This window comes from Haliaeetus albicilla, chromosome 1 (assembly GCF_947461875.1).
Source record: "Haliaeetus albicilla chromosome 1, bHalAlb1.1, whole genome shotgun sequence".
In the NCBI taxonomy this organism is placed as follows: Eukaryota; Metazoa; Chordata; class Aves; order Accipitriformes; family Accipitridae; genus Haliaeetus; species Haliaeetus albicilla.
In genome coordinates this window covers 42402448-42424234 of record NC_091483.1, presented here as the reverse complement: position 1 = coordinate 42424234, position 21787 = coordinate 42402448, and the positions used below count along the sequence as shown (strand labels likewise).

At 40.2% G+C, this 21787-nt stretch overlaps 1 protein-coding gene across 4 annotated transcripts; it reads left to right on the top strand.

The window, feature by feature from the left end:
- The first annotated feature begins 13208 nt into the window (after nt 1-13208).
- On the top strand, nt 13209-21256 carry CBR4 (carbonyl reductase 4). 4 transcript variants are annotated; one of them, XM_069786767.1, is made up of 6 exons: nt 13209-13394; nt 16615-16756; nt 17306-17426; nt 17914-18050; nt 18662-18796; nt 20138-21256. In XM_069786767.1, the coding sequence occupies exons 2-6, from the start codon at nt 16615-16617 to the stop codon at nt 20314-20316; spliced, it is 714 nt and encodes a 237-aa protein (XP_069642868.1). In that variant the 5' UTR covers nt 13209-13394; the 3' UTR covers nt 20317-21256. The 4 variants fall into 4 exon arrangements, with proteins under 4 accessions (XP_069642868.1, XP_069642859.1, XP_069642877.1 ...); XM_069786758.1 differs by lacking the exon at nt 13209-13394 and adding an exon at nt 13623-13802; XM_069786776.1 differs by lacking the exon at nt 13209-13394 and adding an exon at nt 13923-14014 and having other exon boundaries at nt 17309-17426.
- The last annotated feature ends 531 nt before the right edge of the window (nt 21257-21787 follow it).

Below are 21787 nucleotides of genomic sequence, written 5' to 3'. Positions count from 1 at the left end.
AGCTTATAGCTGGCTTATGTTATCTCCTGCTATGTTTAGTAACACAATAGAATGCTTTTGGAAGAGATATTAAATGCTGAAATAGTGATTCCAAATATAAAAGAGGTCCCTAAGGCATGAATGTAATGTCTTGCTTATAACTTTAAATTACTTTTTTATAGCTAGAACTAGCATGTCTAGTGGCTAATTATAATGTAGCCTGATGATATGCCCAACCTCCTTCTCTGTCTTTCTCACATGCTCCACTTAACTTCCTAGGCCTTCATTTCCTAAAGGATTAAGTGCATTGGACTCCTACTAAACAAAAAAGCACTTTACAGAACAGGAATGGATTTAAACATGATCATAAAAGTTAAATGTGTGATGAGGTGTTTTGCTGAATCATAATTTCTTTGACCCCTCTGGACCATCCTGGAAATAAAGTAGTATGGTTCTAGGGGAAAAAAAAAAAGCAATTTTACTTACAAACAGAAGTTATTTATACTTTTCTAATCCAGCAAAAATTAATTAAATTGACATTTCAAACCTGAAATTGATATATTGGGTGTTATAATACTTGGATATGAGGGGAAAGTACAGCACTTTGGAGAGCTCTGGCAATGTTTTCTGTTTTCTAGTTTGAGATGTAATGGTCATGGTTCACTGAACTGGCCTAGAATACTCTCTCCCTTCTTTCCACATTGTGCATTAGTCACCATGGCTGTGATTTGGTATAGTCCTTTGCTGTGTGCACTACAGCTATACTGCCTCAGTGGGAGTTTCAGGTGCTTGTGACTTTTGCTGAATCAGGGACTTAAATTATGCCTTGGACCATGCTTAAGCAAATAATCCCAGAGACTTCACCAACTGGGTATTTTAAACAAGTCTGCTGACACAGACACTGAGAGCAGCGCATGTCTCCATTGAAAGCAAGTACAAAGACCTTCAGTTGCTGTAATCGGGCAGCGCAGCACATGGATCAAGACTTGTTCCAAGAAATCCTGGCAATGCTGACAAAAAATTTGATCTGCGTATGCATGTCCAACGTTAGTTGTGTGGAGTCTCCTCTCACTACTGCTGGAAAACTGCTGAAGTCTAGGATGAGAAATTTACAGATGCAGAGTTAGAAATTAAGAGAGCAAATGCTTTCTCTTTGAGGAGAGGAAATAAAATGCTAGGTGTAAGCTAGGCATTGGATCAGACATCTGTGGTATAGGCGCAAAAGTTTGGTTTTGGTGGCAGGAAGGCAACATCTGTGGTACCTGGGAGAACTACTTACCCAAGCTGTGAAGGAAAAGTAAGTTAAATGTTATCTGTGCTGACAATTTGAACAATGAACGGTCAAAAGTGGGAGGCGGGAGGTGGGAGAGGGAGGTCTTTTTCTAAAACCGCTGTGGGAAGCTCTTTACTTCAGGGTAATATATCCAAAGGGTCGGAGGGTGTGACGCTAGTGCATATGCTTTTTTTTCTTCCTTTCTTTGCTCCTTTTTAAAAAGGAAAGCATTTGCTTTGGGGAAAAGAAAGAATAAGATAACTCTGATTCCTTGCCTTACAAGCAAACTAGAACTGGAAGCGTATCAGTGAGGGGGAGCACTAATTCTGGGATTGGTACTGGTACCAATGCTAGAAATCAGCTGCAGGAGGACTGCAATAATCTGACAACATTTCTGTGCATAGGAATTGAATGGCTGCAGACCATTAACTAAAAGATTTGTCATGACAGGTTGTAGTAAAGGTATGAAAATGAAGGCAAACGTGTAATCTGTGTTTGTTAATGTCTGCAGAAAAGATGGGCCTTTCAAATGATGCTGTAAAAAGTAATTAGGACCTGTAGCATTACAACGCTTTGTCCTCCAAAGGAAGATACATGGATGAATACTATGCCATTAGTATTTGTATGGCTGTAGTTGCCATTTATGTGTTAATGTGGGTGTTCTTCTGAAAGAACTGAAACATGCTGTACCAGAATAAATGGATTTTATTATAGAAAACAGAGCTATAGATGGAGCTGTGGTCCAGGCTGAGGATATCTTTGTTTTACCTAGAAATTCTGTCAACTTGTGCATAATGCATATATATGTTACAAATAAACCCAGAAAATTCTTACTTATGAAACAATTACATTTAGAGGCATGATAGATGCAAACAGCAATGTTACTGTGAGAGAGCTTTAGTCAGATGGTAGAACTGGGCTTTGTTTCGCATTTTTCACTTACACACAACTGTAACTCTCCCAAGTTTGGAAATACTTGGAATGTTAGTACCATTAGGTAGCATGCTGTCCTGTATGTTTTTTACTTTTGACAGAAGAAATTAACTACTAATTTACTTGCTAGTCTGATAAAATACACAGAAATTATTAGTATTAGTGGCAGCTGTGATTTCTCAGCTGGTATATAAAGATCTTCAAATGTGTGCTGCTTTTTGAGTTACCATGAGTGGAATACCTACTGCATCCTGCCCTTCATAGCACATCCATTTTATCATCAAATGAATCTCTGCATAGCTGGCCTGCACATGCCAAGGGAGGCTTATTAGGAACGGCTACCCAGCCATGGCTTGTCTCGCATTCACGTAAATTTGCCAGCACACAGTGCACACTAATTCCACGTACATAAGTTTTCTTATCCCTCAGGGAGCAGTCTGTCTTATCAAAACCAGAATGACCCTCTTGTCAGCATAACAGATTTATTAACTTACAAGAATCGTGTTTTGAAACCTCCTGCTGTGTTGTCAAGTTCCAGATGGCAGAACACAAGAGCGTGGCAGCAAGTGTATTCGTTTACAGCCTCCCCACTCCACCCTTCATTGACTGACTTGTCTTTGCCATCATAATTTCTGAGTGTGGCAGGTACAGAAGTCTTAGAGCAAAAGGCTTCCATTTACAGCCAAATAGTGGAGTTCAGTGCCTTATTTATTTCCAAGTGTATTTTTTTTCCTCAAATGCTTAACAAAATAGCAAGCCTAGATTAGTAAAAGCTATGGAGGATGTTGCAGCTGGATGCAGCATTACAGCCAAAATGGGTTATAAAACACTTTGCAGAGTTCTGCTGCTAAAAATAGCGATGCATTGAGTTGAGAAAATGCAGAGGCTGGGTAAGGTCAGTCAGCACATTACCCAGTTCTTACAATGGAGAAAAGTTACCCACCATTAGTCCACATGTTATTCAGGAGATGGTGTCCTGCCGTCTACTGGATGAGACCTTACTGGTTTTTACCTTCTTATCCCATTAGGTTATGTGTTGTTCTCCTTCACTTTACATTCTGGGCTATTTTTTTGCAGGATTGCAGCTTGTTCTTTTCTCTTGCATCATTGTCATCAGGCAATGGACCAATGTGTCACAAGTAGAATTGCTTAACATGTATTTATCAGGTTGTTTATTTACATATACTTAACAGCTTTTGAATATAAATGCACATTGCCACAAAAAAACTGTTTTTGTAAAGTACTTGCTTATTCCAGCAAATGAAAGTCTAGCAGTTTTTAGTAAATAGGATAAATCTTATTTGAAAAATTACAGGAAATACAGAGTTAATGTCAAACTTGTTTTTTTTAAATTAAACACTTGGGGTTTTTTGGAAACTCCCCCAACCTTCCCTAATCTATTTATTTTTAAGTTTCCCATGAAAAATGAATTGAGCAGCTCCCGTAATGAAAGATGATGCATTTCCAAATGGGGTTTAAGGCCTTCATCCGGTAATTCAGTTTTTGCGGGTGCAGTCCTCTTTCTACATTAAGGCCTAAAAGTGCTTCCACAGAAAAATTTAACTACAGAGTAGATCTTTCCCTAGGGCTGTGTCAGTAGGGGAAGCTGACAGCCATTAGGCTCAATTAAAGATGGGAGAACTGACATTCAGAGGGGAGAAACTAACTGACTTGGCAAGTCTTAAAAGAAACTTGGAGCATGCCGTCTGAATCTCAGTTCATAGGGACATCATTCCCCTGAGAAATCTAAATAGTCTATGGCTTTAGCATCCCATTCTCCTGCTAGATTTTTTCCCTTCTTCATGTCACTCAGAAAATAAACTTGGACCATAAACTCCTGGGAGCAGGAGCTGTCATCTGTCTTTATTCTTTGAAATGGCTGGCATGTTCTTAGTCGTAGGAAATTAAATTATAAACAAAATTTAACCACTTCCTTTTTTTCTTGTTTGTAGCATCTATAAATGCATTCTTTCTTTCTTTCTTTTTTTTTAAAGTGGTGGGCATCATGTGATATTAGCTTCCTTAAACACTCATATTCCAATGGATTTAATGAGCATTTGGAAGCCAGATGGCGTACCGTATTTTTTTTCAAAACATTTTAAAGCACATGACAGACAATTCGAATTGACAGAAATGCTTCACTGAGGTGTCTGTAAAGCAAATGTGTTACTTGTTACTATTAGAGCAGAATAATTGTTTATGAAAGGCATCCTCAAATTCAACAATGATTTGATGAAGTAAACAGAAATGAATTCTGCTATGTAAACACTGCACACACTACAGAAATGTTGCTGACTTGTATAGGTTGCCTAAAATAATTATGATCTGAGTGGAAATGCATGATGCAGTGTGGTATTACTCAATGATAGTCACTGAAGTCCAGATTCAGGCAATTTTGCTTGAAAATCTTCAGTCTGTGGGCAGTATTATGGAAAAGGCTATAGCTGGAGACAATAAAGATGACTCCTTTTCCTGTAAGATGGGAAGAGAAAAGCATTCTTTCTCCTTTTGTCTACTAGGAAGAGAGAAAAACATGAAGAAAATAACCCTGTGGAAGAAGGAAAAGGCATGAAAGCAATGGACCCTGCTATTCTAGTTAAGATTGGTTGGAGCTGTGGGTACAGCTTAAAAAGTCGTGCCTAATGAACCTCTTCCTGCAGAGACTCAGCTGGGAGAAGAATCCAGCTATCTGGTTTTGGGAAAATAGCAGGGTCTTTGATAAATGCTTGGTCTGTACTTACGCATCTTCTCCAGTTTAGTAGCTAAACTGTGAAAATTGGGAGGGAAATACTAGCTTGGATCTTCTCAGAATATTCAGTGTTTCAGTTAAATAACTCTCTGAAAAGTTAACTTCTACCTTTTCTTTAAAAAAATTTCAAACATGGAAAAATGTACTTCTTTCCTAAATTTTATTCTTTTTTGTTAATGTGTAGTTTTCAGTGCTCTTCAGAACTGATATTTTTGGCAAATGTATAGTTCCCTAAAAAAAAAAAAAAAAAAGGACCCTGTTCAAGCAATGGTATATGAGTTTTGTGTCTGTTGAAAGAACTTGGATGGGGAGAGGGAGAGAGTGTTTCTTTTGTCAAGAAAAAAAGAACATGATGTGTAGAAACTAGGTAAAGAGAGACTGAACTCTGACAGAAAGGGGAGCTGGTCCACAGTGGGCTGGGGTTAATCTACCACTGCAATGTGCTGAATACAGTATATTCTCTATGTTCAGTATAGAAACGATACATAACCTTATAGAGAAGATTCAGGCACATGAGGATAAACCCAAAAAGGTGTACTTAAAAAATATGTGTGAATTTTTCCTGTTCTGGAAAAAAAACCCTCAAAACAGGCTCCTGCAGCACCCTACAGCTGTATCAACCTGCATCACGTGGCTTTGAATCAGAAGATTTGTTCATCACTTTTGCATTTTCATAGCCAATATAGTCATAGTGTGGTAAAATTCACAGCTTCTAGACTGATCTTCTAAATTGCTCTTTTTTTCCCCCTTAGCGGTAAATATTTAATTGTCTTTTCTATAAAGTAAATATATAGGATCCATAACAAAATTCCGTTCTGGAGTTTAGAGACAGTAGTTTGTGCCATCCTGGGTTTCTGTAAGCCACACTATTAACTGTGTGTGGTCAGACAGGGGCGGTTACCAGACCTGTTACGAGGAGCTAGAAAAATGTTTGACTTCTAGTAGAATCTCATCATAAACTGTGCTCTTGAAAATCAAAACCTATGAGGAATGATTAAAAAATAAAACCGTTGAAATAAGGTATGCATTTTATATAATCAAACATTACTTGATCTGACATAGTCTGGCATGAGCAATAGTTAATTCTTTCCAAGGATGCTAATCGCTTCTGATAATTTTTGAAAGAAATTATTCACTGTGGTAGATAAATTAAAAAATGGTGTAAGCAATCATCTAAAAATACCTCTTGTCATCTTTAATAACCTAATTCCTACCTCATTAAGCCAGATGATTGGGTATTATTATGATTTACTACTTTGTTGGAAGGACATACAGTAAGGGCTTCTGTATGTCACAAGGAGATGAAGTCTTCAGCTGCTCAGTTAAGTACATGAGCAGGATGAAATGACAGCAAAGTATTTCTGCAAGGAAATGCAATAAAAAACTAGATCTATTTAGGACAATCTGATAGAGAAAATTGAATGTTAGGAATTGAGTTCCTTGAAAGCTCTCCAAGTATTACTGTATGTGTTTCAGGCTGCAAAATGAGTAACAGCTGTAAAGAATATTGGTTTTGACGTTTCCTGTAATACTGGTGAAGATAAAGGAGGTGAGCAGTCTATGAGATATGAGTGATTGTCACTATCACTATCACAGTTGCCATTTATTGTGGACTGTGTTCAACACTCACTGCTGGCAAGTCATCAACTGAAGTTTTGCCAGTGGAAGTCCTTATGTTTAGGATCACAGCTATTTGCAGTTACGGGGCGATGACTAAACGATCCTTTGACTTGCTGCTTTCTGTCAGTAAGTAGATGTGCTACATTAAGTTGGTATTCCTGTACTCGTTAAATTTGTGCCTTATTAGGGCTAACCTTGAAAACATAGTCACGTTCACATAATGAACATATGCTAAAATAGGTGAGGCTGTAAAAACGGTGTAGTGCTTGTGGATATGCCTTAAGTTTCCTGCTTCAAACAGCTTTTGGTCTCTTCATAAATGTCATGAATTTCAAAGTAGATATTAGGAGGAATCATGAAAGTATTTCACTTCCATGTGTCTCAGGTATGCTGCTTCTGGGGGCTAATTACTGTGTTTATAAAACAAGGACTTTGCTTGTATAAGTTCTTAGAGCTTCTCAGGAGAAGGGAGGTGAAGGACCAACTCATGTTGCTTATTAACTGTGTTTTACTGTTCCTGCAGTATAGGCCTTTAGCTGAATTTTCTTACCCTAATGAGTTCAGTCCAAATCATTAGGTAGAATCTTTCTATCTTTATTCTCCCCTGCTCTTCTTTCTGACTTTGCCTCCTTCTCTTTGTCATCTTCTCCCAATGTCCCTCTTTCTTCCCTTTCCCCAACAAAGCAAACTTTAAGACACAGTACATACAGGGTACTAAATGTAGATATGAGTGGATGCAGTAAATTTTCAGAAGACTGCATCACAGGACTAAAGTGGGCAACAGTTTGGACTTGTCCATACCATTTGTGGAGATTCAAAACCTGTGACTCTGATTAGTGATGTATTAGGGCAGGAAAACCTTGACCCTTGCTCCATCATAACATGAAGGAAATTTTGGTGTTTAGAACTTTTTTCTGTTAGTCTTAATGCTGAGAGCAGTTTTCTGTATGTTTAGGAGCTAAAACGCTGTTACCTTTGCTGATGAATACTTCTCAAAAATACTCTTTTTCCACCAGCAATTGCAGTAATAGCTAAACAGATTTTTACAGGATAAATTAATTCTTGAAATGATTGGCCATGGATCTTACTTTGCAGCTTATATAAATATGTAGTGAATGGGAGTAGGGATGAAACTGCGAAAGGCAGAATGGGGAAGTTAAGACTACATTGATACATGAAATAAGAACCAATTATGCAAGGTGGACTTTTATAAATGGCATTTAGCTATTTTTAAGTGCTGTTCCTGAGACTACTTATTTTCTGTATTGAGTATATTAGATACAATTAAAAATAAATTGCCTCTAAGAGAACAGGAGGAGAGTTACTCAATCATGAGTATTCAAACACTTCTGTAAAACGCTTGGATGTTCTTGTACCAGACTTCTAGTGGATATTCTTAGCGCTCACAAAATGCGCAATACACAAAAAATATCCTTTCTATACAAAATGGTCAGTGGAGACTGGGAGTGAGACATGTCCTTCTGTGGCAGTGTCAGTTTTGTTTGTTTTCCAAATTACCTTGCTGGGAGATGCTGACTACCCTGTGTGATGCTTTTTGCAGTTTTGAAAAGGTGTCTGTCTAAGAGGTGCTGTACAAAATGCAGTGTATCTAGTCTCTGGCCGGCTGAGCTGTTTATTTCCTCCTTGTTCCCAGTCCTCGCTGGCTTGGGACTTGTGAGCTAAACACCGATACACTCCGTGGCAGTGCAGTCCTTAAATGAGGAGTCGGACGTACCGAGGGAAGCAAGAGATTTCAAGAGATGCTGAGATCCAAAGTCCGCTGATACACAGTAGGAGTGGCCAGTGCCTGTGATCACACCAGAGTCGTGGACAGAGGCTGAATGTACGACAAATGTTTCTTGAAGATACTTTTACAGGGGTGGGTGATGGTGGTGTTCTTTTAATGTGTAAGGTGCTGCATGGCAGCACTGGAAGTGAAGTGTTCGATTTTAGCAACAGATAAGGCAGCCATAATATAAGCTTCTCTTTGTGGCTTCCATGGTGTGCCTGACTTCTCGCTACAAGCAGCAGCAGTTCAGTGACTGTGCTAACTTAAGCATGGGCCTCACGCTGAAGTGTGAAATAATGCCAGTCATAGTGGGGAAACCTGTTTAGCCAGGAGGATATGAAACCATGAGGTAATTTGCCAAAGCCTCTCATGGGTTTGTTTTGTTCTGGGTTTTGGGGTTTTTTTTAGAAGAAAGACGTTTCACAGGGGTACCGGGAATAAGTTCCTTAAGAGGAAAAAGTTTACCTGCATATTTGTTGAAAAAGTACATCTAAATTGTACAAAAACATTTCCTGTTAGCGTGATAAAAGTTCACTCTTACAACACAAGAACAAATATTCGGGAGATTTTGGATAGTCTAGAAAAACAAAACAGTCTGCAGCATTATAAAAAAAAGATCACATAAGAGCAAAAGCATGGTAATTCGGCCACTTAAATATCTGAACTGGTGTGGTTGGTAAAAGTTTGCCAAGTTGCAAAATACTGGGAGAAGAGGGGAGTGTTTTTCTGTCATACAACTAGGTGGTTGGGTTTTTCCCCAACGGTTCATCTCAGGCTTTGTACCACTTGCCTAGAAGGCTGAGACCGTATCAAACAGATTAGGGAATTGCAGTGTATAACGTGTTAGTTACATAATTTATGTATTTGTCATGGTTTCAACCCCAGCCAGCAACTAAGCACCACGCAGCTGCTCTTTCACTCTCCCCACCCAGTGGGACGAGGGAGAGAATTGGAAAGAAAAAGGTAAAACTCGATGGGTTGAGATAAGAACAGTTTAATAGAAGAGAAAGGAAGAAACTAATAATGATAACAATAATAAAATGACAATAATAATTATAAAAGGATTGGAATATACAAAACAAGTGATGCGCGATGCAATTGCTCACCACTTGCTGACCGATGCCCAGTCAGTTCCCAAGCAGTGATCCCCCCAGGCCAACTCCCCCCAGTTTATATACTGGGTATGAAATCACATGGTATGGAATACCCCTTTGGCCAGTTTGGGTCAGCTGTCCTGGCGGTGTCCCCTCCCAGCTTCTTGTGCCCCTCCAGCCTTCCTGCTGGCTGGGCCTGAGAAGCTGAAAAGTCCTTGACTTAGTCTAAACACTACTTGGCAACAACTGAAAACATCAGAGTGTTATCAACTTTCTTCTCATACTGAATCCAAGACATAACACTATACCAGCTACTAGAAAGAAAATTAACTCTATCCCAGCCAAAACCAGGACAGTATTCCATATATATGTGTGTATATATAATAGGTATGTATGTATAATTAGTAACTAGATCTGATTTTCCCCAGTGCCAATCACATGTGTGCATCTGAAGAAAGGGGTTATTTGGGCTTGATAGGAACAGAAAGATTCAGCAACCTCAGTGCTGAGTTGCCCAGGCAAAGTAGAAAATTATGAGGAGCCCTGACGATGGTGTTCCTCTATGGTCTAGAGGACAGCTTGCCTAGAATGAGGCACTTAGTCCAGTTACACCCTTTTTTTATAGGAAGAAATGCATAGCAGTGTACTGACTGTGTGACCTGCCACCCAGTTATCATTTGGCATGGAAAGAAGGAAACCTCTTAAACTCTTAAGCTTACTGGCTTAATTCTCTTCTAAGACCATGACTCCTGTATTTCAGATACGTGCCTTCATCATCACATTTAACCTGGAGAGGTCATTTTTAATATGCCAGTTGAAAAGCAAAATAGTTTCTTGAATGAACTGTTGATTTCAATAAATGCTTAATCCCCAAGCTCTTACATCTCCAGACAGTAATAATCTGTCTGTAGTGTCAAACCTGTGGCTCACTTCAATCTTTTGTTGTTGTTCCTATAAATTGAAACCACTTCAGATTGATGGTTATGATAGTCTTGTTCGATTGTGAGAAACTGTAGTTCGTGGCCATGTTTTCAGTAAGATAGAAGATTTGAAAATAGGTTGTCTTTTAGCCAAGTGCTCCAGCCAGCAGGCTTTTGTTTAAGATGGGACTGACCCATACGTGCAGCCAGTTCTCCAGTTGCTTTATCTCGGGCCTTACACAAAACCCATATAATGGGGTAAGTATGCTTTCACAAGCAGTACAGGGAACAGTATGAAAATGCTGCCAGACCTTTGAGCAGCATGACTCTTTCATGCGTGACTCTTGGCAGAAGTTTAAGAGACCACAGATTTGGGCACTACTGTGATTAATGATTAGCACTAAAGTTCCTTTGTAAATCTGGCCTCAAATCCAAAACCAAGAGGAATTTGAAATAGCTGATACAGGGGACCTTAGTTAAGAAATGGCTAGTGGGCCCTGTTTTGTGACGTTATGCTTTGATTTGCGTTTTATGCTTTTAGATACATGAGATATCCTTTCCTGTTTGAGGATATTGTGGTTTTTCCCTGTTAACAGAGAAGTGCTTACTTGAAAGCAGTATCTCAGTTGTGTGGAAGAATGATTGAAACATTTTAAGAAAAGAATAAAAAACTCTTTTAGGAAGAGTGTTTTTGATACCTGAATGCATTAGGCATTCAGGAAAGACAGCTGCATAATTTTGTACATTGTGAACAGGTTCCAAATGTGTGTGTACATGGTCACTTAGAGAGCCGTACAAGAATTACTACCTTATAATCGCACTTAATTCCAATTAATAGTAAGCCAGGCATAATAATGGCCAGTATGGAACTAACCATTACCGACCAGGACACGATGGATGGAGCAGGTCTGTCGGATCAAGTTCGTGTATCAGCTACTGTCCCCTAGAAAGGGGAGGTACTCAGTATGACACTGATTTCTCTTGTGGACTCCACTAGCTCATCTTGCTTTAATGGGAAATTGGTGTAAATAAACTGGCTCAGATGAACTCTGCTTAGACTATGTGATATCATTATTTAACTAGGCATCTGGAGGAAAAAGGCTAATCTCACTTTGGCCAATGAATGAACACACACCTTGTTTTAACCACTCAGTTAATGAACAATAATTGAACAGAATCTCGTCTGAACTTTTGAAAAGGGTATTTTACTTTGTCAACTATAACATAGTTTTTAAAAAAATACTGTGAAACTCATGCTCGCTCTGTGTCAGCAAAGTCCTAACAGTACAGCAGAGATCAGCTTTTCTTTAACTTTCTTACAAGGATGGGTCAGCTCTCTGGCTGAGGACACAGGTCACAAATATGTTCAAGTTGTAATTGCTAATAGAATTTTCACATAAAAACTGGCCTGCTGCTCTCCTCATACAATGTGGTGCTCACAGTTATTCTCTCTGTAGTATACACATCTTCAGAAAATATGCCATATCACTAAGGACAGGTTTTTTCCCTTCTGTGTTACTTTGCTTATGTGTATCACTTGAAGGAAAAGCTGTAATTAACCCCTGTGAATCCTTATCCTTAGTTATGCTAGAGACCAGAAGTCTTGATCAGAGACTGTTCTGAGTCACAGTTTCAGGTCTCTATGCCTTTTCTTATTCATCACTGGGACCTCTGTTTTTTCAGAATATGGCATATTCTGAAATGTCATTGGATCACAAAATCTTATTTACTCTTTTGAAAACACAACTAGCTTGCAATATAAATATATTTGCTAGAAGAAACTAATTTTGCATAACAGCTTTTCCTAAAGGTCTTTTTTCTTACAGATGTTCATCTCTTTAGCAATGCCTAAATCTGCTTTTCCTTCTATATGTAAAGAATGATTCATGGAAAAAGAATCCTATGTGAATATGGGTAATGTTATTAAACTCTCTACAGCTCCCCTGGAAACATTTATAATCTGAAATTCTGATTAACAGCTTTCAAGTCAAAAGCAAGAACTGTGCAAAGTTACACTCCCACTGAGCTCATAGAAACTCCAATGTGATCTTGGTACTTCTTCCTTTGTGGAACCTTTTAATAATAATTTTTCTCAAAAAAATTTCAAGGGAGTACTCTTGTAGGCAATTGCGATCAATTTTATTCTTATTTCTCAGGTGAAGGGATTTACTCGGTATGTGTGACTCTTAAGAGCCTACGGAAACCCCTCCAGCATATCATCAGCCATAAATGTTAACAGCATTACCGTTAAAACACAGCAGTTTTTTACATTAGTTTAGTTGCATATCATGAAGCTTATTTGGGTTGCTGAACAGGAACTCTCACAGGTGTTTCTGTACTCGGGGTTTATCTACCTTGAAGTGTTTCCTGTTTAACTCTACTGGTATAGTGATGCCTCACGCAAGATCCTGGGGATTTGGGAGCAAGGAAATGCGAAAATGAAAGAGACAAAATCTGTATTCATCTGCTTGTGCGCGTCTACATACGAAACACCTTTTTGTACGCGCAGGGGGAAACGAGGATGCGACAGAGCGCATCAGTTCGGAGCGAGGCGGCTACTTCGTGCCCCGTATAAATTCCGGCAACTAGTACTGGGGCTAGGCACAAAGCCCAGCACGAGCGGCTAAGACGGACGTCGTCTGGATACCTAGATGTAAAACGTAGTTTAAAACCAGAAAGCGGAAAGGGGAAGGGCTTGCCCCTGTGTGAGCTCTGAGGAGAAGGGAGGTGGGTGCAGGGCCGAAACCCGTTCCGCAGGTGGGGGCCGTGGCGGTGACCCGGCCCTGGCGGGTCTCCTTCTCCCACACGCCGCGGGGAGCTTCGTGCTGCCGGCTCGGAGGGTGCAGCGTCGGGACCCGCCGCTGCCGGCTGCCTTTCTGGCTGTTTCCAGCGGCGGCGGCTTCTGTGAACAGGTGGTTGACATCAGTTCGTCATCTCCTGACGCCCGCCTTCGGCTCAGAGCTGAACCGTCGTCGCGTCGGGGAGGGAAAAAGCCTCTGTAAGGAAAGCAAACGACAAGCTGCTCAGAAACCAGGAGGTAAACTGAAATACGCATAGACGCCGGTTTTTTCGTCACTCTCCTGTGGCGCACCACCTCCCCGAGCTCGGGCTCGGCGGGAAGCGCTGCCGGCGCTGGGCTCGGGGCCTGAGAGGGCTGGCGGGGGGCGGGGACGCGGCGGCCGGCAAGCGGCAGCCCTGCCACCGTGGCACCGGCGCCAGGCGGGGACTACGCGTCCCGGCGTGCCCCGCGGCGAGGTGGGCGGGCGGGCGGGATCCCAGCCGCCACCGCGCCTCGCTGTCCGTGCCGCGGGCTCCACCGTGAGCCCGGCCGCCGGGCCGGGAGCGGGAGCCGTGCTGCGGCGCAGCGCCGGGGCGCCCTGCCTCTCCCTTCCTTCCCCCCTTCCCTCCCCGTCGCGCTGCGCCGCCCCGCGGAGGAGCCGCAGGGGTGAGCGCGGAGCCGCTCGGCGCCACCGGGCGGGGGGCGGCGGCGGGGGGCCTCGCTGCGCGCGTGCGCCGCCGCCCCCTGGCGGCGGGCCGGGCGGCCCTGGGCGGAGGCGGCTGGGGGCGGTTAGTCCACGCGGCGCGCGCCCGCCTTCCTTCAGGCGTGTGAGGGGCTGCGGGAGGGAGGGGCCGCAGTGCCGCCCCGGGTCGGAGGAGGTTGGTGGGAGCCCGAAAAAGGAGGGGGGGGGGACGGGGGACGGGACTCGACGAGAAGAAGGTTTGCCGAGAGGGGAGAACGAGAGGGTCGGGGCTGGGGGCGGTGGCGGTGGCTGAGGCGGCTGAGGGCGCACAGGTGCGGGCGGCGGGGCGGCCCGGCCCGGCCCCCGGCCGGCCGCGGTATCCCGACTCGCCTGTGTTGAAAGGTGTCCTCCAGCGGATGTAGAGCGGTGTGCCATGAGGCGGTTAGCGGTAGTGCCGCTGGAGCCCTGGGGCTCACGGATTAAAGAGTTTGTTTTGAAAGAAGGGAAAAGCCGTAGAGGACAAAGGCGGTGCAGGCACTTGTGTGTGCTGTGTGGTGACCCAGAAGAAGAGCCTGTTGCTCAAAAGATACTTGGTTGTCCCGACCTTTATTTGACCAGAGAATATAGGCTTATTACTCCTGCTGCAGTTTTTTTTTTTCTCCCAAGTCACAACTCCAAAGAATCTATAGCTCTTATGTGCTCAACCGCAAATTGTATATTGCTGCGTTGGAAGTAGGCCTTACGCTCCCCCTGTAAATATCTGGTTAATGTACAAGGGACTTTCACTATTGTTTCCGAGAATGGTAGAATCGCTAAGATTTTTTTTCCCTTCTCAAAGAGACCAGGAAGGATAGAATGACACGTTTTAAAGAAGTTCTCTCCCCCCAGGCAGCTTGTTGGGTCCTGTGTAGCTAAGCACGTCCAGAATTATTGGGAAAATACATATGGGTCTGACAGCATTTATAAACAGTATAAGATGGTTCACTTGACATTACTTAGGAGTGGAGGAGTTAGACAAGATGAATTCCAGAGATCCCTTGTAATCTATATTATTCCATGTTTCACATAAAAATAAAAGAGTAGGTATGGTCAGTGCTGGTAAGAACAAAATATGAAGGAGGAAATCCTAGTATGACATTGCTGCAACAAATAGGCAAGAACTTCCAAGAGTCATTGTGATAATTCTGTAAAAGAAGAGATCAGTCATGATGGAGAAGGCAGACTGAGACTTTGTTTCTAACAGAAAAATCTGTCAACAAGATATGGGTGGGTGGGTGGGTTGGCTGGATGCGCCTTTAGTTTGCTAAGGCAGTAAGAGCTGTAGCTGCTGGGGTGCAAGACCTCTTGGTTCATCTCTTGCAGTCTAGATACCTAATGAAGACTATCCAAAAGATTAGTCTTTCTGGTCAGGCAGTGGTGCCTGTTTTTATCACTAAGGAGCTGTTTTCATGCAGGACATCTTTTCGTACGTGTTCTGTCGAAAGGGCTCCTAGGAAGCTGATTTCAACTTGCCAGTGGAAGCAGACACATGGGTTGATTTCAAGCACTTGTGCTTACTTTGTTACAGAAAAGGACAGTCTGCTCTTTCAGGCCCTGTCACAGAAGACCAAAATCATTATGCCACTGTATGAGTTGATGGTGTCCTTGCATGCTCAACACTGTGGGCTCTTCTGGTTATCGCATATCAAAAAGGGTGTAATAGACCTAAGAGCAAGGCAAAGGGTAGGGTGGCGGGTTTAAGAACTTGGACAGTCTTTAGTGAGATACAGAATGGCTTCCATACCTATAAGAGTGACTAAATAGACCTGAAAGAGGTTATGGGAGAGGGTAAAATACAGAAGAGTAGCCTCTGAAGCTACTAACAGTAAGAGGAAGTTATAAGGAGAAATGCATAGTATTACCTGAAAGCAAGTTAAGAGCAAAAGGAAGTACTTTTCCACAAATAATGAAACTCGTTGCCTCAGGATGTTATGGAGACAAAGTATAATTGGGTTCAAAAAGGATTTATTCAAATGTATGGAAAAGAGGTTCATTGCTATTGCTTTGATTCTGCCTCTGGCTCCTCAGGAAATCCCAGAACAGCTGATTGGTTTCTAGAGGTTGCAGAATAAAAGATCATTCTACAGTACTTTCTTCTTACACTCCTTCCTAAACATCTAAGCTAGATACTTCAGAATCATTTCACATTTCAAAAAGCTATTTTTTTTTCTTCAAAAGCAGAAACAAAAAACCTAAGGCTAGTGGTGAAACATAGTATTGTGTAGTGTAACTTAGTATTAAACTAGTGTACATACAGTAGTATCAAATCATGCTCTGTAAGGTTTGCAATGTGGGTGTCCAACACAGGTACTTAGGATGGAGCGAGACCTTGAGGCTAAATGACTTCAGTATGAGAATAGTGCTTGCAAGAACAATATAATTACAGCTACTATGTCGGCTTTGAATAAACAGCTGAATGATACATTACGGCCTTTAGATATATAAATCGTATACTTCATCAACTGAATAGGAGTTATCATAACACTAGCATTGAAATGCTAGATTGCATGCATAATTTTTTTACTAGTTCAGAAATCACTAAGAATTAACTTGCATTTGTAGAAGTGGTGTCTAATTTAGCTCAAGTGTTTATTTTTTGGTGAATAAAAAATTAACAAATCACTAATTCTATAATTTGACGTTACAAAATGCTACAAACTAGCATGGCTGTGATGTTGATAAGAACAGTGGTTATTCTTTTGCTGTATTGGACCTGAAATTCATGGTTTATTTGCAATTTGTGAATTATTTTTTAAGATGGGCAAGGTTTGTGCCATTTTTGGAGGATCCCGAGGAATAGGAAAAGCTGTTGCAGAATTACTGGCACAGAAAGGCTGCCGCCTGGCAATTATTGCTAGAAATCTGGAAGTAGCCCAAACCACTGCATGTAATCTTGGTGGTACGTATGCTGCTCTGCAATTATTTCTTCACTGTCCAATGCTTAGGTAACTTGTAAAAGTAGTAAATCATTAAATAAACCTCATTGTTTAACTAGATGAAAATGACAAAAAAAAAAGTTGAGAAATTTGAAAGAAAAGCTATATCAGTACAATTTTGTTTTCATAATATTCTTTGGGAAAGTTAAGTATGTTACCTATTCTATCTGCAAGATATGAATTGTAAGATGAAAGAAATTGTTCAAGGTCACAACAGGGAGGTCGTATGAATTGAGTCATCCTTGGCTCCTGGCCAGGCCAGAACTGAGACCAGCCTGCTCATGCTGAACTTTTGATTTCAAACGGCCAAAAATATAAACCAAGAAATTGTCACATAACTAATCAGTACAATACTTGAAAATTATCCTTATTTAATTCTCTGGAGGTTAAATGGGTTCCTCAAGTTATCACTAATTCAGCATGGGTTTTTGCAATTGATAAATGCTGAAGAAGGTCTATGAATGGTATACCAACTTTTACCATTATTATAATGTGCCTTTATTTCAATATAGCAGGACATCTGGCGCTTAGCTGTGATGTATCAAGCGAACAGGAAGTCCAAAATACTTTTGAGGAGATGCAGAGGAATTTAGGTCCTATTAACTACTTGGTTAATGCGGCTGGGATCAACAGGTTAGTTATTTGTTACAAGATTGTATGTAATTCTAGAAGACAGCATCTTATTGTAAGGTGCTAAGGGCCTTTGCATGTAGTAAAAGTATTGTTAATGAGTACATCTGAAAACAGTATTAAGCACTCACCAATATTTTGTTCCTGATAATGGTAAAATTCTAACAGATGATACAGCTTTCACTGTAGTTTCTGCATTCCAAGTTTATGAGTTCCCCCTCTACGCCTCTTTCTTCCACTTCTTCCCCCTGAAATAGTGCCAAACAATGTTTGATACTTCTTTGCAAAGGAGGCTTTGTTGCCAAAAGCATAGCTAACTTTTTTCTTGCTATGTGTCATCCTTGCAGCATCATCAGTTTGAATGCTAGAATGTATAGAACCATATAAATCCCCATTAATATTCCATTCATCAGTCATGTTTTACTATGAGTAAATGTGATCATTGGGGTTGTTCAGTGAATTCTTTTGGGTTTTTTGGTCTGTTTGTCAGGGATGGTTTGTTACTGAGAACCAAGACTGAAGATATGATAGCCCAGATTCACACTAACCTTTTGGGAACAATGTTGACATGCAAAGCTGCTGTGAAAAGCATGATTCAACAACAGGGAGGTGCTATTGTCAATATAGGTAAGTTGTTTGTCTAATCCAGTGGAATTCTATGTACTAGTTTTCTAGAAAGGTTTAGCAGGTGTACCATTGAAATGTTACTTGTTACAATTTACTTTTCTTTGTATTTAGACATTCTATATTTAACATTTTTTTACGAATGCTTATTCTTTTGTGTAATTTCAGCAACTTCTAAATGTAAAACCAGCTTTTTGCAGTAATAAACACCTCAGAGTTTACATTTTATGGAAAAAAGAATTTTACCGCTTTTTATCAGCTCTTTCAGTAGCTAAATCTACCAGCTGCTAGTTATTAACTAAGCATCAAATAGGTACAGTTGGTTTCTTTTTTTTTTTTCTATGCAAGCATATTTTTTTAGAAAGCTCTTCTTTTTACTCTCCTGGTGCCTATTGGTCAACATAGATATATGGATTCCACAAAAATCACAGATAATTGAGGGATTTGCGTATCCCAGCAGCAGGCTATAAAGTACATTTAGTAATATACTTCTAATTCCTTCTCTTGGAATCTCATTTTCCATTCCAAATTTAAAACTAAAATGATAAAGCTAGTACAAGGTTTCAGATTAGTCATTTAATCTTTTCTTCTGTTTGTTGTTTCTTTTTTTTTAGGAAGTATTGTAGGACTTAAAGGCAACTCCGGTCAAAGTGTATACAGTGCTACCAAGGCAGGATTAGTTGGATTTTCACGCTCTCTTGCTAAAGAAGTAGCAAAAAAGCAAATTCGAGTCAACGTGGTTGCTCCGGGTTAGTTTTTGGGAAGTTCCTACATCCTTGACTGTTGCAATACATGGTCATCAAGACTGCTGGATATTTGCTGTGCTCTGAAAATAACTTAAGACAGATTGCTATTATTTTCTTCAACTTCTATATGTAAATGCTTTTAATCTCTTTTTTTCAGTTTAAAGAATAATACATTCTTTTACAAAATGTTCAGTCTTTTTAAGGGAACACTGAGAAATTTGGAAGAGTGTGTACCTATTCCTCTATCCATTATTACATGATAAATGTCTTTTTTTTTTTTTTTCTTTGTTGCTCCTCCAAAACCTGCTGTCCTTGCAGATGGAAGGATTAGAACTAATTATATACAGACAGCTACCCTTGTCTCCTGCTAGAGAATGCTTATTTGTTAGTAGAGAAACATGAAAAACCACAAGAAGCTGGCATGAAAGCATCCCTGCCTATCCCTGTAGTAGAAGGAGAGTCTGGAAAGTTCTGTGAGGACAAGGCTGTCATTTCACAAGACAATCTAGTCTGAGCAAACCACCACCTTTAAGGAATTCCACTCATAGCTGTGTACTCTGCTGCTCACCTTGTGCTAGCTCTAATGCCTTTCAGACCTCTCTATGAAACAGTTCAGCTTGTGAACTAGGCAGGAAAAATACTTTTTATTGTTTTATTGTTTAGTGAGTTGAGCAGCTCACTGAAGAGTCCAGTGTCATCATAAAGTTGTACAGAAGAAAACAAAACTGAGACTTTCCCTTCTTGGTGGCAGCTAGAAAGCAGATAAGATCAGTTCTTTATGAAGCTGCAGCTTATGTGAAGAGAAGTGCAGCAGTGGGAAAAATGAATCTCAGGTAACTGAAAATAGTAAAGAAATGTCCTTCAACATTGTCAAGAAATACTCTTCAAATGTGTGCTATAATAGAAATTATGTAGGTGCCATTGTAAGTTCTAAAATACAATGGAAACACTTGCAAGCTGTAGGGGTTTCTTGTCAGAGATTTTATACCCATGTTTTTATTGAGAATGTTTTGGTGAAATGACTATTTTGTCTATCAGGAAAGTGGTACTAAATATGGTTTTGGGGCCCAATTTTAGAGTTACCTTTTTTTTTTCATAAACTTATACAGATCTCTGCGTTTTTATGATTACATCAGTGCTTCCAAAAACGGAAGACATTTTATTGCTTAGCTAAAAATTTGTTCTTGGCTATAAAATTATGTGGACTGACTTCTGAGACTTTGAAGAATGGTAGCTAGTGCTGAATCCTGGTAGTAAATTTCACTTTGGAGGATTCCAAGGAAAATCTGCTAGAGAAATTTAGCTGAAGGTTAGGTAACTCTTCAAATATCTCTCTTCTCTTAGGCTTTATTCACACGGAGATGACCGCTCATTTGGAAGAAGATCAGCTGAAGAAAGCAATTCTCCTTGGAAGATTTGGAGAGCCTCGTGAAGTTGCACAAGCTGTTGTCTTTCTTCTGGAGTCCCCTTATGTTACAGGGAGTACTCTAATTGTAGATGGAGGCTTGCAGCTTCTGACTTAAATACTACCTTGAATAAGTACCTACTTAAATGTCATGATGGTAATATCTAAATATATAATAATTAAGGGGGGTGTGCAGCAATTAGTTGAAGATTGATGTATGTATTGACTTGATATTCTTTAGTCCGAGGCGGAATTCAGCAGCAATGGGTTCCAGCTTGTGTGTTTAGCTACCCAAAAGAGTAATTTGGTATTATGAAGTCAATGTATGTAACAATTAGAAAAATGTCTGGGTTTGATATAGTTTTAAGTAAAATGCCGATACATTTTTAAAGCACTGTATTTTTATAAAATCATGTTTTCCAATTTGGGATAGAGTGGAGATTTTATTCGAATCATCATGTTACACAAAGGTTAAAGTGCAGAGGCATGTATGGCAGGTATGATTGCATCAAGTTTTTCATGTAGGGTGAAGATTGCAAACTGTATAATTTTTTATTCTTATCAGTTAGTCCCTACAAAGTGGCAAGGAGTTTCCTTTGGGTTTTGTTTGTTTGTAGCTAACACTACAAAGCTAGGAGATTCTATATCTTCAGCATACCTGAACTGCCTTTAGGAGATTTAATTAAATGCAGTGTGTTTTTATGAAGACAAAACATGCTCAGTTCCATTCTTGAATGTATGTACAGCACTAATTTAATCCAGTAATGCTTGCGTATATATATTGAAGGACTGTTGATTGGTCATTTGAGTTGCTAATTTTGTAATATTCTGAGTCTGAGTTGCACATACACTGGTGAACAGCACAGTTGCAGGCCTTGCTGCATAAAAGACTTTTCACTGGCTCAGTAGATGTTTAGAAAACACATCTCATTTCCAGAGCGTGAAGTCAAGGTGTATTGCTGTATATCTTTTTGAACGCTCAGTTCAACTGTGTTATGTTGATGCTCTTTAATATGTATGTATAGTCAATAAAATAGCCATTTATTTTATTCAAAGCAGCTTTTGAAGCAGAGTAATTATTCAGCTGTAAATGATCCTGAGTGTTCTTCTCTTCATGAAAAATTACCAAAAATTTGGCCTCAGGCTTTTCTATTGAGATCAAGTAATTTTTGGTAATTGATGTTTTTATCATCTCTGAAGAAAACTATGAATGTGGTTTGGGACCTTTACTTCTTAGCTCCAGTGTTCATTGCATCTTGATCCAGATGTTGATTCAGCTTTTGAAATTACTTCCCGTCTTGGCACAACCTGGAGTACAGAAGGAAGAGATCTCACTGATGATAACTTTGAGTCTTTAAAAGTCTGAGATTTTCTTCACTTGTGCAGCTGAGAAGTTTTGTCTTTGTGCCAGAACACAGTGCATGTTCAAGCTTCTTGTAGGTATGTACTGAGAAATAATACAAGGAATGGTTGTATATTCAGGGGGTGTTACAGTTGGTTGTGTTACTTTGGAATATAAAATACCACTAAAGGTAGTCCTTTCAGGAGTCCTTATCTTACTGTTATCTCTTTGTAGAAAGATGGTGTTA